Raw genomic sequence first — 18,380 nt, 5'->3', positions numbered from 1 at the left:
GACAGGGCCAGTCGCCTGCTTCGTGGTGGAGGAAAGAAGACAGCATGATGCCATGTCCCTCCTTGCCCCGGGCTTCGGATGGGCTAAGAGGTGAGGCTCGTAAGACAAGTAGAGCGTGAACTATCCTCAGCGGAGGTGCAATGGGCGTCTCCAAGAGCGGTCACCCTCAGGGCAGGACCAAAGCTGAGGCAGCTCAGACAAGACTCCATGAGGACCTCTTGGGTCCTGGGCGGCTCATGGCTACAGGAGGCTGAGCACCTAGACAAGCCGGGGAGTGGGGCAGATAGGGGTTAGAGCCTGTCACGCAGTGGTGCCCAGGGGTTGGTCAGACACCACTCTAGACATTGGTATTTTCTTAGACGGGATTAACACAGATATCCGTAGATTTGGGGTGAAGCCCATAATGTGCTCCATAATGTGGGTGGGCCTCATCCAATCAGTTGAAGGCCCAAAAAGGAACAGTGGAGGTCTCCTCCAAAGAAGAAGGAATTTGGCCTCAAGACTGTATCCTGGAAATTCTCCCTGAATTATCAATATTTTGGCTCAAGATGGGAACATTAACTCTTAGATGCATCTCTAGCCCGCTGGTCTACCCCACAGGTTTAGGATTTGTTGGTCCCTCCAATCTGGGAGCCAATTCCTTAAATCAAATCAACCCATCTCTCTCTCTCTCTCATACAGACATATAAAATACCAATAAATACTTATACATGTGTTTTTAAACTAAATGATACTTTTACCTCCTTCCGCAAAACCAAAACCATTTTCTGACAAAGCTCTCCATTTCCTCAGGAGTCAATTCCACTGACGACAAACAAGTTTCAACAGACTCCACCCACCTTCCCCCCACCCCCCCCCGGGGAAAGTATTCAAGCAGAGGAGTTTTCCGGCAGAGCCTTCCTGAGCACACAGACCCTCCTGGGCGTAGCAGCCCACTTGGATTCTGCAATCACTATGATATAGTGATTCACGCCTTTGGAAGAACATGAATTTTCAGCAAATCGGTCTTGGCAATTACCGCTAATGACCGGTAGTGTTTACATCAGGGGGACGCCGAGGATCAAGTCTTTTCACGCAGGAAAGCAGAGTGTTTTAAGCCCAAGTGGTTCTCAAATTTTAACGTGCATCAGAATCTCCCGGGGGGTTTGTTAAGAGTCTGGCTGCCCAGCTCCCCACCCCCAGCGTTTGGGCCGAGCAGGTCTGCGGGGTGGTCTCAGGGTCTTTATTTCTAGTAAGTTTTTGGGCATGTGGAAGAAACTGGCCTGGGGACCACACTCCAAAAAACTGCATCCTGAGTGGTCTCAGTTTCTCTCTCTTTTTTTTTTTAAAGATTTATTAATTTTAGAGAGAGAGTAAGAGAGCAGGGGGGAGGCGTAGAGACAGAGGGACAAGCAGACCCCCACTGAGTGCAAAACCCAATGCAGGGCTTGATCCCACGACCCCGAAATCAGGAGCCGAAACCAGGCGTTGGATGTGTAAGTGATGGAGCCAGCCAGGCATGCCTCGTTGTCTTTTAATTAACATTTATCAAAGAAAGTGACGGAGCTCAGTGCCTGTTCTTTGATTTTTTTTTTGCACACAAAGCTGCAAGGACCTTCGCACCTACGCTCACGCCCACACATGTGTACTCAATCCTGCAGAAAGCACAGAGGAGGGCACAGCCGCACTCATATGCCTGCACACGTGTGTCCACGTGCTCACACACGCTCATACTTGCCCACTGGTGCACCCAGAGACCATCCCTGAGCTCGCTTAGGGCACCACAAAGGAGCAGCCCCTCAGGGAAACAGCTATCCCCCAACCACATGCCTTCGCTTCACCTGCTTCCTCTGTGCACAAGCTGGTCCTGCAAGGCTGACCAGGGACCCAAGTGCCTAGCCAGCCCCCTGCCCAAGGCCCTCTTCAGGAAGTCACCTGTCCCCAGGAGCCACAGATACATTCCCTGCCTCCTGCTTCCAAGGGAAAATCCCAGTGAGGGCTCACCTTGATCCTAGAGCCACAAGGAGAGAACCCACGCACCCACGTAGGACCAAGGGTGGCCACCAGATGAGTGGGAACTCCCTGCGAAGACCCCAGCCCTGCTCTCCAGGCAGCTGGCCCCTCGCTGTGCCAGAACGGGACACCGGGAAGCACCCCAGGGTGCACAGCCCGGCCACCCTCCTTCCACGCATCTGCAGGCCTGGAGGCTGAGGGCGCCCACCCCAGTGCACGCCCTGGAGCCACTCCTGGAAAGCAAGCTCTGCTCAACCACGCATCCAGGTCCTTCCAACAGGGTGTCTACACCGTGCAGAGTGAGGGCAGCACTCATGCAAACATACACACCCCACTCACACGCGGGGCCTCTTTTGCCCCGAAGGAGGAGAGAGCGGGAGACACAGATCAGAATGTGGTGCGTCCCACGCCACCAGGAGTCACCTGGACGCACCACACGGGGTTAGTGGGTTCTATTTACAATTGCAAACAAAGGAGAATGTGTCGTTACTTCTGGTACCCACCGCGTGCCCAACTTCGGTCTTTCCTCTTTCTACCCAAGAAAATAAATTAAAAAAATAATAATAATAACATCACACAGCTAAGCTGCCCGAGGATAAGATGCGTGTGATTTGATGATGGCGGACGTTCAATGTACTTCGTGTGATTATTTCAGGATACACGCAACTAGTGGATCATTACCGTGGACACCTGGCACTTCTGTAGCAACTATAACATTATGGTACAACATGTATAATATCACATTATGTAAACATGGTAACATTGCAATATATACAATGTTACAGTGCGTAACAACTGTAACATTATGGCATTCTAACATATATAATGTCACATTATGTAACCATTATAACATTGCAAATATACAATGTTACAGTGTGTAACAATTATAACCATGAAATGCTGTAACATGTATAATGTTACAAAGCAATTATAACATAATGTTATAACCTGTTATATAATAATTACAATTATATTAAATAATGTATAATTACACTATAATGTTATATATGTTACATAACATTATAGTTATATAACATATGTATATTATATAACAATAATTACATTATGTTATAACTTACATTATGTAACAATAATTACAACACTGTAATGTTATACATACATGTTATGTAACAATTATAGTTCCATAATGTAACGTATGTTCTATTATGTAGCAACTATAATCGACATCATAATGTTATCACATAAATAATGCTACATAACAACTATACTATTGAGATACAAACTTGATTATGGTGCTATAGCAATTAAACCTCCATAGAAAAATGCCAAAAACAAAACGTGTTTGGGGACTCAGGCATGAAGAACCCTACAAAATGTTGGCATGGGGTTAGGGTTAGGATTAGGGTTAGGGTTGATCCTGATAACAGACCTGAGTCTACACTGGTGGTTTCGTACTGTTGACGGGCACCCCTGAGCCCCTGGACGGCCGCCCGCGAGCACCCACCTGCCCTGAAGGTCCTCCATGTCCAGCTCCGCGATGTAATGCGTGGCCGACGAGACAGTCAGCACCCTCGCACAGCGGCCTGGAGATCCGGACTCCTTCATGGTGTCCAGGAGGAGGTTGGTGAGCAGGAAGTGGCCCAGGTAGTTCAGCCCAAAGTGCTCCTCAAATCCATCCCTGGTTCTCCGCTGAGGGACCATCATTACTCCAGCTGGAACAAAGGGGGTTTCAGAGAGAGTTAGGACATGAGATGGGGAAGCCGTTCCACAGCCGTCCCACAGACGGGGCCGGGCACCAGCCAGGAGGATGGGCTCTGGTCCTCACTGCCATGTCGCCATCCTGGACCTGAGGTTCCTGCTGCTTCGTATGCACTGGGAGAGGCGCCAAGACGTCCAGATGCACCTGCAAAGCTGCTAAGACACCAGCATCTGGCAGAACATGAGAATGTCCTGAATCACCAAAAGGTGCCTCCCTGCGGCCCCGGGAAGTTAATTCTTTCGGACAGAACAGCTGTCTGCACAGACAAAGGCTCCCTTGTAGGAGGATCATCCTGGACACGTTAGGATGCTGATGTCCTGCATCTGCAGGGTAGGGCGGATGAGGCCCAGAGCCGAGTTCCCCAAACTCATGTTGTCATGCCCTTCCATTCACCGGGCATCCCCGAAATGGGGTCATTCTTCAGGGTGCTTTGCCCAAAACGCTGACCCAGGTATGCACCCCGGCCGTCCCCGTACCCCAGACCCCATTCCAGCCCTGTTATTCCACAAACGCATCCATAAAAATCCACCAATACGTTCATCGGCTCTGTGCTTGCTTCCGCCACTCCCCCCAAGCTCATTATGCACCTCAGTTATGGGCTGAGGGCGCCCACCCCAGTGCACGCCCTGGAGCCACTCCTGGAAAGCAAGCTCTGCTCAACCACGCATAAACTCCACCCCCACCAGGACAAAACTCAGTTAATGCCCCCTCCCCACGTCCTTGCCATGGATGCTGGCTCCCGGATGTAAACAGGAAACATGCCTGGCCCATATCGGTCCGTGTCCTACAGCAGCCCAGCATGGCTCCGTGGACATCTGTTGGAAGTCCACGGACGTCCTTGTTTGCCTACGTACCCGTGTTGTGTACGGGTGTAGGTGTGCGATATAGATATGTTTGCATATGTTGCAAAAGTATCTTTGTTGCATATGCATATGCATGTGTTGCATGTTTGCCTATGTTGGAAGTGCTCATGTGCATTTACACACGTGCCCACGTAACCACAAACACACACAAACATATGCATTATATGTTTTCAGGCATATCTGAATGCCCGTACTAGATGTATTTATGCAAAAATATCCGTGCGTGCGTTGGCGGGTGAAAATGGGCTTCTATTTATAAGTGTGTGAGCAAAGGTATTTTTTTTTAAACATATAATGTATTATTTGCCCCAGGGGTACAGGTCTGTGATCGCCAGGTTTACACACTTCACAGCACTCACCATAGCACATACCCTCCCCAATGTCCATAACCCCACTGCCCTCTCCCTAGCCCCCCTCGCCCCAGCAACCCTCAGTTTGTTTCCTGATATTAAGAGTCTCTTATGGTTTGTCTCCCTCCCGATCCCATCTTGTTTCATTTTTTCCTTCCCTACCCCCCATCCCCCCCACTGCCACCTCTCAAGTTCCTCATTTCAGGGAGATCGTAGGATAATTGTCTTTCTCTGGTTGATTTATTTCGCTCAGCTGTCTACGGCCATACCACCCTGAATGCACCCAATCTCGTCTGATTTATTTCACTCAGAATAATACCCTCTAGTTCCATCCACGTCATTGCAAATGGCAAGATCTCATTTTTGATGGCTGCATAGTATTCCATTGAGTATCTATACCACATCTTCTTTATCCATTCATCTGTGGATGGACATCTAGGCTCTTTCTATAGTTTGGCTATTGTGGACATTGCTGCTATGAACATTGAGGTGCACGTGCCCCTTCGGATCACTACATTTGTATCTTTAGGGTAAACACCCAACAGTGCAATGAGCAAAGGTATCTGCATACACCTCAGTGTTCCCACCTTATGTGCTCACATATGTATTTATGGGTAAAGCACACATGTCAATGGCCATTTGTGCAGGACTCCCACAAGTTTCTGGGTGTGTGTATTTTGAATTTGCAAATGAATCTGTACTTGTGTACAATGTGCATGCACACAGGCATGCCTACTTATTTGTGTGTATTTGTACATGCTTGGATTTGAGGTGTATCCCTTTCTCTGGGTAGATGTATTTGCATCTCTGTTTCTATTTGTATTGATATGTCTTTTACGGGGACATACAGGTATATATTTGCAAATGTACATGTGTGTGCGTAGGCACTTCTATGTATAATTCTCTGTGCTTCTCTGTACATGCAGACAGTTTTCCTGCTGGATTGCAGGATCCTTCCCTGCCCACATAGACCACAATGCATGCCCCATCACACCCATGCACACGCAGGATGCATTCTGTGCATTCATGGCTCCACACATCCTGCCCCCATGCAAGCTTATCACTTGTGGGGTGCTCAAGGCAAAGGAAATGTCCAGTCCAGGCTGTGGGGTTCACCGCACAGTATACTGTTTTGGGTGCAGGAAGGTGGTAAGTCACATTAAAGAGGTAGAAATGAATGGATAAAGAAGATATGGTTCACATATACGATGGAATATTATGTAGCCATCAAAAAGGATGAATCCCCAACTTTTGCATCAACATGGACAGGACTGGAAGAGATGATGCTGAGTGAAATAAGTCAAGCAGAGAAAGTCAATTATCATATGGTTTCACTTACTTGTGGAGCATAAGGAAAAACATGGAGGACGTGGGGAGATGGAGAAGAGAAGGGAGTTGGGGGAAATCAGAGGGGGAGATGAACCATGAGAGACTGTGGACTCTGAGAAACAAACTGAGGGTTTTGGAGGGGAGGTGGTGGGGTTGGGTGAGCCACGGTGTTGGGTATTAAGGAGGGCACGTATTGCATGGAGCACTGAGTGTGGTGCATAAACAGTGAATCTTGAAACATTGAAAAAATAAAATAAAATGAAAAAAAAAAAGGTAGAAATGAGAGCCCATAACTGAGGTGCATAAACAATGAGTCTTGGAACATGAAAAAATAAAATGAAAAAAAAAAAAAAGAGGTAGAAATGAGAGCCCATGACCTCTATCCCACACACACCTGCTAAGTGATTTTTTTTCAACGTCCCTGAATGCCCAGCCCTCTGAAAGCACGTCCAACAGATTGAAAATAGATCCCCTGAGCTTGCTACTTACTATAAAACATCCCTTGTGCAGACCTACAGGAAGAAGACCCCCATACATCAGGAAACAAAGCCACGTGAGTCTCACAGATCCAATAAAAGGTGTATTTAAGAATATCCACAGTCACTCAACTCAGTGGAGAAAACATTCCCAAAGGGCACCTGGCACCCATGGGTTTAAGTGGATGTGAAGTCTGGCATTTCAAGGACAGGGAAACATCTCCCTGGTGATGCCATTTTCTTGACTATTTTATTCATCGTAAGGAAGCCAGAAAAGCAGAGCTACAGGAATGATAAGATTCCCAGTTGGAGGAACGTGGCGCCTCATGACCACTCGGCTTCTACGAGGCTGGCTGAGAGGGAACCTGAGCTCAACGCACCTGTAAACCAGTCTCCACGTGGTTTTGATACTTGCTTCCTTGGGAGAGGGACTCTGTGTTCCATCCCTTGGATCTTGACCAACTCGTTAGCTTTCTGTAATGAGTACCCTGTGGCAGCCGTGACAAGGCTGGGTCAGGAAAGACGGAGCGGCTCCCAGCTTGTTGCTGGGAATGCTGGGGAGAACCAGCTTGCCTTAAGAAGACTGGCTGGTGCCTGTGAGACCACCATATTGGAGAGGACTCATGGAGGTCATTTTTGGCCAGCCATGCAGCTGAGCCTGCGTGCTGGGCAGCACCCACTTTCCAGCAGTAAAGCAAGGACATCGGAACATCCAGCCCCGCATGAGCCATCAGATGAACAAAAGCCCGGGCTCCAACTGCACAGGACATCCAGAGCTAGAACCGCCCAAATTCCTGTGTGTCCCCAAACTGCAAGCAATAGAAATGTTGATCTTTGAGCCACCAGGACTGGACATGGTTTGGAACACAGCAGTAGCCACTGGAATATCACGGCATGCATAAATGATTGATTCTTGGTATATCACAGCACGTGTCAATGATCAATTCCTAGAATACCAGTGCATGCTTAAATTATCAATTCCTTAGGTACCAGTGCATCTCCATTTTTATCAATTCTTAGAATATTGGTGCATGCCTAAACGATGCATCATTGGAACCTTATGGCATGCATAAGTCATTAGTTCCTGAAATAGTGTGCATCCCCATTACCCATTCCTGGAATATCCCTGTGTACCTAAATGATCAATTCTTGGAATATCTCTGCGTGCATAAATTATCAATGTCCACATTCGAGAGCCCCATCTCGTGGGACAAATGACTGTCACTAAACTCAGCCTTCTAAGTATCCAGATTCATTGGAAAAGACCCCACATAATGGATTAGGGGATGTGGGGCTCCACGGGGATTATTCTGAATTTGGGGGTGTTACTCTGCAGTGAGTTCCTAGTTCCGAGTTCCGAGTGCCTCACAGTAACTGTTGTGTGTTACTCCCTTCCTTGCGATGGCCTCTGGGTGCCTGGAAGTTGGTAGCAGAGAAAATGGCTAGGGGACTCTGTTCAGCCGATCCTCGGGGCAGGTGCACGGACCTTGGGGCTGAAGTGTTGGACTCATTAGTTTTTTCCAGGGTGCACAGGGTCCAGTAGGCGGGAACAGGAGCTGAAGGACAACGGCAGCCGCATCTCCTGAAGACTTACAATATCCAGCTCATTGCATTTCTATTACGGATTATCTACAATAACGTACATGACAGGCAAACGTGGGACAACGGTTGAGCTGGGGGGAAATGCCAGCACGGATCTTCGTTGGATGCAAGTTCTAGTGACAGATCATGGCACAAATTCACCGACCCGGCCTCTAAGAAAGTGACCATCATGACGCTTTGGGCCAAGAGCGAGTTCAAGGTTACTCCAGAAATCATAAACGGTTTTTGGAGCACATTCTTGGCGTTAACAGCATCACTGGAGAAAGCGTGCTTTTAAAGAGCAGCGAGAACATCACTGCCATGCATACGGTCGGTCACCTCCGGGAAATGTCCAGTCCGTTCTGGGGCTCATGGAAGCGAAGCAGGGGAGTCTCGGCACCACAGAGCCTGCAACCAGAGCCATCGTAATCCTAATCTAACCCACGATTATGTCGCACATCAAGAAATCTCCAAGTCCGTCTCTATTCTAAAGCAAAATGTCCCAGACACCTGCCTGTGCAGACCATCACTGATCTCAGATGATAATATGACCATGTTTATTGAATGTCTCCTATGTCCAGGGACCTGCAATTGTGTTTTTCAAATATTCCCCTTACATGAGTGCTGTGGAAGGTTGCCCCTTGACAGTGAGCATTGCCGAGACTTCCGTATCTCCCTTTGCTGGCCGAAAAGTGGGAAAAAGAACAATAAAAGTATCTGCTCACGAATCCATGTGTTTGACTGGAGAGCAGACTTGCATGTCGAACAAGGTGTTGTTCTTTATGGAGCAAAACAATGAAACAGAAAAGGTATGTCCTAATCCTGGGGAGGAGACCGAGTTGTGTGCCTTGCAGAAAACAGGAAAAGCACAAAGGAGACAGAGAAGGGGGCACTCTCTGGCTGGTGGCACACGGCCAGATGATGGCCTCACTCTACAGCATGAGGAACCCTTCAGAAACACCACCTTCACTCCGGGGAATGATCGCTACCCCTGCCTTCAGAGCCACTGTCCTTGCCCAGCTCTGGATTTCACTGGCTTACGCAGTAGTGGCACTTACTAAAACCAAAGACATCGGGAAGCTGGAGACCATGGTAGTCAGGAAACGGATATAAAAATGTGGGGCGAGGGAAACAGAACATTCTGGAAGGGAGCAATGAGCGTTCTGATTCTGCCTGTAAAACGTGAAAAGGGAAGGGCTGCCCATGTGCCTTGGAGAGGGACGCTATAGGCCAATTAATGTCTCAGGTTCCAGACAACACTAGTTGGCCATGAACCCACAAGGGCACAGGTACTGGGGTTGAGTGCTTAGGGGATAGTGAACCTATAGTCACATGTGGGTCAGTCACAATGTCTAAACTGAAGGCACAGATATGTGTGTTCAAAGTAATTCTTTAATGTCCACACAATGGGGAACACATTGGTGAAACCCATGCCCAGGCTCCATATTCCCATTTCAATTCTGGAATAACTTTCCCCATGTTGTCGTAAAAGACAAACCAGTCACTTTCCCCCACACCCCATGACGATGGTAAGGACCCAAGTGTTTACTGAGTATGTTCCTTAAACAGGTAACGGATCTTGATTGAAAAGTACCAGGCACTTGGTTCCACCATATGTACAGGACATACCAAGGACACCTGAGAGCAAGCGCTTTTCAACACACAACCCTTGGAAGAGCCTGTGGGTAACATGCTCCTGGGGCATCTGGCTAACTGGAAAGCCACTGTTTCTCTCAGCCTACTTCCTAGAACCTCATGAAGGGCATTTGGAGGAACAAAGGTGTCCCATGCAGGAGAGGCAATGCACGCCCACAGCCTTCAGCCTACTCTTTGGGTAGATCCGGGATCACGGTAAATCACGTCAAGCGGCGCTGCAAACACCCACCACCAGAAGAACATCCAACTGCCTTCTGTTCTAGGGAAACCCATCACACGGCAGAACATGGAGAGGGAGACACATTGGAAAACAAGCAGAAGGCATCGATGAGATGTGGTCTACACCCATCGGGTTCCAACAGTCCATTGACGCATGCATGCGTGTTGGTGATTCACCAGCTCCCGTGCTCCTGGAAGGGAGACCAGATGACGGCAGAGTCTGTTTTGCCCACGGAACGCCAAGTGCATATAGAGGAAAACTGCTCAGGCATCTGCCCGCCCAGAAATGGGTACCATGTTCCTCCTCACTCAACTGCTCTGTGGTCTTCGACGGGTGCAGATGCCATCAGTATGCACCTGGTGAGAATCGTTTACTTCTCAGGGTTATTTTACTTCTCAAGGGTTACCACTGCCATATTTATTTTTAGTAATTCTTGACATTGGGAAATGCATCCATTAGAGGTACAGGAAGAAGCCCTACAAGGATAAATCATCAATTCCGTGCAGTTATTTCAAAACTATCTGTGATCAGGTGTGGGCATGGGAGACTGGATAAATGAAACTTTGATGTGAATAGACTCTAAATTCTGAGCTGGCTCTGCAAGAGATACACTGTCGATTCTTCTTGTGTCGGATAAATTCTCAGCTTGGATCCCAAGCTTCCAGAAAGAGGCAGTCTGGTTCTATTTTCATCGAACCAGCAAATGCAAACACCATTTCCCTTCTGAAGTACTTAACATTTACAACATCTTGATCGCTCTTATTTTTTCTTAAAAAAAAAAAAGGTTTTATTTATCTGACAGAGACAGAGCAACAGAGCATAAGAAGGGGAAGCAGCAGAGGGAGAGGGAGAAGTAAGCTCCTTGTGGAGCGGGGAGAGCCCGATATGGGACTGGATCCCAGGACCCTGGGATCCTAATCTGAGCCAAAGGCAGATGCTTGACTGACTGAGCCATCTAGGTGCCTCAGTCTTATTTTAAGAATTAAAAAATGAGAAAGAGAGAGAGAGAAGAAAAGCACAAATTCTAATTCTTCTTGGACCTTGGGAGTCGTTTGTGGAATGCAGTGGGGCTGTATTCCAGGAGATGGGATACATGTGGTCCTGGGAACCCACATCCTTTCAACCAGTTGCCTTGGTGGGAGGAGGTAATATCACAGAGGAGGGTCTCGGGCAAATAGTTTTGGGAAATTCTGCAAACCCCCCCTTGAACACCAGCCATGCCATGGCTGGGGTCCTCTTCTGAGAAGACCTGTGGTTGGAACGCCCCCGTTTGCATCGGCTGACTCCTCCAAATTATCTCCACAAGAATCTTGACTCAGAATTCCCATTGCACACACCAAGGAGGAATACTCATGCACAAACCAAGGGGAGAGACACAAGAGAAATGCCTTATCTTCCTGTAATCAAGGTAAGTCTGGGCACACTGGGCTGGAGATGAATCCATGTGCAATCCTGACTGCACAGCCCTTGCCACCCCACTGGGCCCAGGACCATCTGTCCCTGTGGCCTTCCTCCCATCCTGGGTTCCATGGGATGCCACTTCAGAAGCCTGGGGCTTTCCAGGCAGATCATGTTTGAGATGGCATCTTTTCTTTCATTTACACTACCCTGTTGTCATACTGCAAGTGGTACTTTCTGGGGTAGGTTGAAGAACTCAATAATTACCTGTTGAGTATCTGTCTCCTTTGCTAGAGAATGGCTTCCATGAGGTCAAGGGCGCTCATTTATGACTGTATTGTTGCTACCTGTGAAGTACTGAGCTCACATAGGTAGGTGTGGTGGGCTGAATGATGACCAAGACATCCACATCCTGAATCCCCATGTGAGAGACAGAAGAATGTCTCAGGATGTCCACATCCTGGTCCCCATGTGGGAGACAGAAGAATGTCTTCAGGGATGTCCAAATCCTGATCTCCATGTAGTGAACAGAATAATGTCCATGTCTCGAACCCCATGTGGCAGCCAGAATAATGTCCCCACAGACATCCACATCCTCGTCTCCATGTGGGGGACAGAATAATGTCCCCATAACCAGCCACGTCCTAATACCCATAGAGTGGACAGAATAATGTCCCCACAGACATCCACATCCTAGACCCCACGTGGGGGACAGAAGAATGTCCCCAGGGATGTCCACACCCTGGTCTCCATGTGGGGGACAGAAGAATGTCCCTAAAACCATCCACATCCTAATACCCACAGAGTGGAGAGAATAATGTCCCAACAGATGTCCATGTCCTGGTCCCCATAAGCAAGACAGAATAATGTCCCCACAGACATCCAGGTCCTGGTCCCCACATAGTGAAGAGAATAATGTCCCCACCAACATCTATGACTTGATCCCTGGGTGGGAGACAGAACCATGTCCCCCACAGACATCCACATCCTGGTCCATATATGGCAGATGGCATCCCCAAACATGTCCATATCCCATGCCCAGTGTGGTGGACACAGTAACTTTGCCAAAAATGTCCAAATCCTGATCTCTAGAGACTGTGAATATGTGTCCTTAGATGGATAAAGGGACATTGCCAATGGGACTGGAATAGGGACATGGTGCTGAGGATCGTTCTGGAAGACCCCAGTGGTCCAAGGGGAAGACCCCTTGTCCACACCAAGGACATGACCACATGTCCTTACAAGAGGGAGACAGGAAGCTCAGAGTCAGAGAAGGTATGTGTGGACAGAAACAAACATCACAGAGAGACAGAGGGAGCTGTTGATGTTACTCCAGTCGGGGTGGGAAGCAGCCATGAGCCAAGGAAGGCTGACAGCCTCTAGAAGCTAGAAAAGGCAAGTCAATGCAAGAGAAATCAAAGAAATTTCAAGGAGAATCAAGAGATTTTTCCCTTAGGGCTCAGGGTTTCCATAGTGCACGTGTTGTTTCTCCATGTGTATGGGGCAGGGAGAAGCCATGGTAGGTCTTGAGCACAGAGGAAGGTGGTGTGGGGAGCAAAGTCTGGGGGATGTGAAGCCAATGTATGGATGGGATTCCTTAGAAGGAAAACAGACATGGCGTACAGAGGGTCCAGCCTCCCTGGGTGGAGGTCTCCAGAGAAATGTTAGACAAGCCAGGCATGCTTGGCTTACTGTCTGCAGAGAAGAAGAGGGACCATGGTAGGACCACTGGGGTCATCTTGAAAGTGAACAACAGAGAGTGAACCACGGGGCATCTGCTGATGACCCCTGTCTTGCATGGACAGGTCTATAAAATCTCACAAATTTTGGACAAGCGCACCACAGTGGTTTCATCCTGCTGCTTACCAATTGCTCCAGGATGACAAGCTCTAGTCCCTAATTACTGAGGGTTATGTGGATTGAGGAAAGAAGATGTGCACTTGGACTGAATCCCTCACAGTCCTGCCAACTTGTGTCTACACGGGGCAATCCATAATATTCTAATTCTCAACATTTATAATAGTGAGGAATGCCCTGACCAAGGACGCTCCCACCAGCGCCAAGACAGAGGGATCCCAAATCACTGATTTCTGCAAATAAATTGAAGATGCGCCCATTTCGGGAAACCTTGAAAAATATCAGAAAAGGTCCATGAGGAAAGGAAAATTAAAATCATTCCAAGCCTTCCAACGAGCACCACCAGCACTAATAATACACACGTAGTGTGTATGTATGTATGTCCCCCACATGGTTTCCAGGCTAAGTAGGTGGAACTGGTATTAGTTGTACCCTTGTCCAGCACCCACATGTCACAGGTCTACGTGTATGCATCTGTATGTGTAAACAGGTCACGGGCATCGGACCCTCTAGTTGTAGATGCTACACCTTTCCCTTCACTGAGAAATTCCAAACAGGTGCACTGGACAGAAGCATGCCTATCTGCACCCCCTTCCTGCCCACCAACCCCACGGATGTGACAGAGAACATTAAAACGTGTGAAGACAAAGAGAAAGAAGACAAAGGGACGGCAATCGAATCCCGGAAGCCAGAATCAGATGGACTAATACGGTGTAGCCTTACTATGTAGACTTAAGCGCCCTCTTCCCCGCAGATGATGTCCCTATCATCATTCTCGTGCTTTCTTACTAGGGTAACTTCCCTGGCAAAAGGACTTTGGAGAAGAGAGTCAATCAAGTCTCTTTAGTTGGGGAAATTCACCTGGATTATCCAACTGCTCTCAGCAGAATCGCAGGGGTCCAATGGTAAGGTTCTCCCTGCCGTGCAACAGATGAATAATTTAGCAAATGTTTTACATATTTTGGAAAGAAGGTATTGTGGTTTGACTGATGGCTATGCCTTTCACCCATTAATATTATCGTTTATGTCCTCTACACACGACCAGCCGGCTTCCAAGTCTCAAAGCAATGTGTGATGTTCTACCAACACCAGTGTTTCTCTGCCATACTTCTGACCATTCCCACGTTCTACATGGATTCAGTCCAGACACGTTCATGGCACTGCCTCCTCACCGTGGAGGGTTTGGATGAACCTCTACAACATCTCTTGAGTGTAGCAGGGGAAGAGAGGAATGTCTCGGGCACCAAGATGGGTCCAAGATGCCCTTAAGAGCTGAGCGTGGCTGAAAGAAGGGAACGGGGTCAGGGCTGTTTGGTGTTGAAGATGGACAGGTGGGCACGGTGAAGGCAGGGGAAGAGGAGATGTGGACTCCACATGTCCACTTGACGAGTATTGGCCACAGGGAAGAAGTCAAGAGACAGTTGGGTGTAGAGCCCACATACTGATGACCTCCATGGGGACGTGCTGAGGACTTAATATGCCACATTAATTTCACATTTGTGAAAATGCCCAACCAAATACACATTCATGACATACCTTATTAGCTCACATGAGCCAGTGAAAATATGGACTTCATACAATGTATTATCAGGCTTACCAACATTTCAAATCAATTATGCCCCTGACAAAAGCCATACGCAACAGTGAAGCCAAGCCTTGGTGACCACAGCACATAGACTCCCGAATTTCCATGGAAATCCTGATTTCCCAAAGAATGTCCGTCCCGGGACAGCTGGTGTGCATGTCTGCATCAGAGTTCAGCTCTGATTTCCCCAGGACTCACCGTTGTTGACCAGGACGTGGAGAGGGATTTTCTTCTTCTTAAACGTCTGGACAAACTGCCGGATGGACTTCAGAGACGCCAGATCGCAATATAAAAACTCCACTGCGACAGGACAGAAACACCGGATTATCTTTTGACCGACTACAGAAACTACAATGGTTTCTAAGTAAGTTAAGTTCCATCCCACCAGGAGAGGGACACCGGATTTTAAAGATGAAGGTACCATGCAGGAAACGCACCCTACGAAGACACTATGTGAGTCATGCCCTTGATGATACCCTCTCCTTGAGTGTGGATGGGACCTGTGACTTGCTTCTTGTCAACAGAGTAAGGCAAAAAATGGAATATCAGTTCTTTGAGTAGGTTCCATTATATGGCAAGGATGATGGGACGTCACTCCCAGGACTGCATTTCCTTAGGTAAATCCCCTCTTGCTAAGGCAGGATGGAGAGAGATCTTCCTGCTGGCTTTAACAGAGTAAGCCGCCATGTTATGAGAGGCCATGGGTCAAGATCCTTCCAGTGGCTCTGGAGAGCTGAGAACAGCCCCTGGCCAAAATCAGCAGGAAGGTCTGAGCCTCAGACCTACAACCTCAAGGAGCTTCAGTCATCAAACAACTGAATGAGTTTGGAAAGGCATTCTAAGCTCCAGAGGGGAACTCAGAGCACCAACCATTTGCAGCTGACATCAGTCTGCTGGGTCATCCTCTGGCATGACGGTCTTTGTACGGGGACATCACTTTGGGTCTCTGGGACCAGCTCTTGGGAACATGCTCGCTTGAATGTTGGTTGCAAGGCCCCAGAACAGAGGGGAACGCAGCTCCCATGCCCAAGAACCAGCAGCACACAGCCCGGGCGCGAGACATGTCTTCACGGTTTTGTTGTTTTGTGCTTCTCGTAAAGCACTTTAAATATCACAACACGGAGGGAGGGGCACCTGGGTGGCTCAGTCAGGTAAGCATCCCACTCGGTTTTTAGCCTTGTGGGGCTTTGCACTCAGAAGCGAGCCCGCTTCAGACTGTCTCCCTCCCTTTCCCTCTGCCGCTCCCCTCCTCCTGCTTGGTCGCTCTCCCCCCTCCAAAATAAATAAATAAGTAAAAAAAGTAATCACAACACAGGAGAGCCAGCCACATGCACTAGGTTGGGAGGGTAAATATTTTGGAACATGTATATTTGATTTCACTTGGAAAGGACATTTTAAGATAATCTACAGTCCCCAGCTTCTTCCGTGTGAAGAACAAAGCCAAGTCGCATGACCACTGAGGACAAGCAAGGACCCGTTTTCAATATTTTCTCTAAAGAAATACGGGGGGAGCTGGGGAGGGCAGGTTTCTGGATCAAAGCCCCTCCGAGTGAGATCTACAGATGGGTTCCATCCTGGGAAGTGTTTGTTACCAGTCTGCTGTAAGACACAGCCCAACATTGAGAACAGTGTTTAGAAAATTTAAAAAAAAAATCGAGAGTCATTTTATGTTTGCTGAATCCAATGATTTAAAAAAAGCAAAACTGGAAGCTCCATTTTGCATGATTTTAAATTTTATTTTTCTAGTAAATCATGTCTTCCCCATCTACATCGGTATCAATCTGTGACAGATTTGGGAAAGGGGTTTTGCCGCAGATGGTTTGGAAGCATTGCTCTGGAACATAGTGCCATCTGGATAGGCATTCCTGAGACACCATTCAAATTCTCCCCCAACATATTCATGAGGATATAATTTTTTTTTTAAAGGGGGAAATCTACACTACTTCCAGTAACGAGAACGGATGGTAACAGGGTTGGTAGACACACAAGCTCAGCTTCCAGGACGAGAGCACTGTTGCTGCATCTTTGTAAAGTCAGAAGATCATTTTTCTTTGATCGCTGGAGGAAAGGGTTCCTAACCAGCCAGAAACCAGAGAGCCAACTTTCCACCTAGAGATCACTACCTTGTGAGGCAGCCGAAGGGCCTGGCTCCATGGTTACCATCAACACCTGCTTTCCGACCTTAATTCAGGAACTGCTCCCCTCCCACTGTTAGTGCTACAGGATATCACCAGCAGGAAGGAGAAGGATCACGCGGTGGAAGGGGCTGACATCGCATAGGGAATCTGAGCCCATAAATCAAGTCCCACCACTGGGGAGGACAGAGCGGTCACTGCAAACTAGAACTCATCACGGGGTCCATCCCTGACAATGGGAACATACAAGACACACTGCAGAGCATGGGTACCACCTCTGTTGAGCAGAAGCACCAAGGCTGATCTCAGACAAGACAAAGGAAGTCACATTTCTTAGGAGCTTGGCTGGCACACCCACTTAAAATCTGCATTTTTTTCCACCATGCAAGCCCCACAATGTGCATTGGGAAACGGGGTGAGGGTCATTGATCCAGCAGGGCACATGGAAGCTGGAGGTGGGAGAAGGAGACACGGGTGGCATTTTCCATTCTACCTGGAATGCCATCAATGGTATCTCCCACTTGCGTCTGAATAATTACAGAAATGGAAGACTTCCCCGTACCTCTCAGGGGCAAGAAGTACCATATCTGTGAAACATGACTGGAAAAATGGGAGGTATATCAGTCATCCATGTAGACAGAATGGAAGACCCAGGAAGGAGGCATGAGCCCTGAGACCCTGGTCCTGATTCAAAACCAATATGGCGGCCTCCCACTGGCGGCGGTGGGGGGGGGTGAATTCTTCTCTATGTTGATTATAGTTTTAAAAAGTGAGGATTAGGGATAAAAAGGCCAAAAGTTACCAAACAAGCAAACACAATGGGGAGGTTGACCTCATTCGTACAAAGCAGGGGTAACTCAAGACTAAAACATGAATGGGACACAAAGACTTAATAGGTAGGGACTCAATGCTTGACCAATATGATGTCCTCTGGTAACCCTAACCCTAACCCTAACCCTAACCCTAACCCTGTGCCTTTTCCCAACACATCTTCTTCACAGCTATCCAGCTGCATTCTCAAGAACTCTTGCATATGCAGGGAGAGACACCAAAATCCCAATTCTTACAAGAGGATTAGCGCGGGTCCATCTTTGAGCATCTGACCGACCAACAGACAAGAAGAGGAACAAGGACCCTGAGAAGGCTGTGAACAGGACACTTGACAACGCTGAAGAATGCAAATTTACAAAACAGGGACGGGTCTTTTGTAATGAGGAA

The 18,380-nt window shown here is 48.0% G+C and overlaps 1 protein-coding gene across 11 annotated transcripts in view; it reads right to left on the bottom strand.

Moving 5' to 3' along the window:
• Nucleotides 1–18,380, bottom strand: part of DHRSX (dehydrogenase/reductase X-linked) — a 231,857-nt gene that overhangs the window by 112,187 nt on the left and 101,290 nt on the right. For all 11 annotated transcript variants that reach the window (XR_006382484.1, XR_006382485.1, XR_006382483.1 and 8 more), the window contains exons 4-5: nt 15,226–15,327; nt 3,458–3,665 (exon numbers count right to left, since the gene is read on the bottom strand). Coding sequence is in view for 3 of the 11 variants with exons in the window: in XM_044235389.1 (XP_044091324.1) it covers nt 3,458–3,665; nt 15,226–15,327 (310 nt within the window). In the remaining 8 variants the exon portion in view is untranslated. The remainder of the gene's footprint in view (nt 1–3,457; nt 3,666–15,225; nt 15,328–18,380) is intronic.

This window comes from Neovison vison, chromosome X (assembly GCF_020171115.1).
Source record: "Neovison vison isolate M4711 chromosome X, ASM_NN_V1, whole genome shotgun sequence".
NCBI classification, from domain to species: Eukaryota; Metazoa; Chordata; class Mammalia; order Carnivora; family Mustelidae; genus Neogale; species Neogale vison.
Note: the sequence above shows the minus strand (reverse complement) of the source record. Positions and strands in the feature narration are given on the sequence as shown.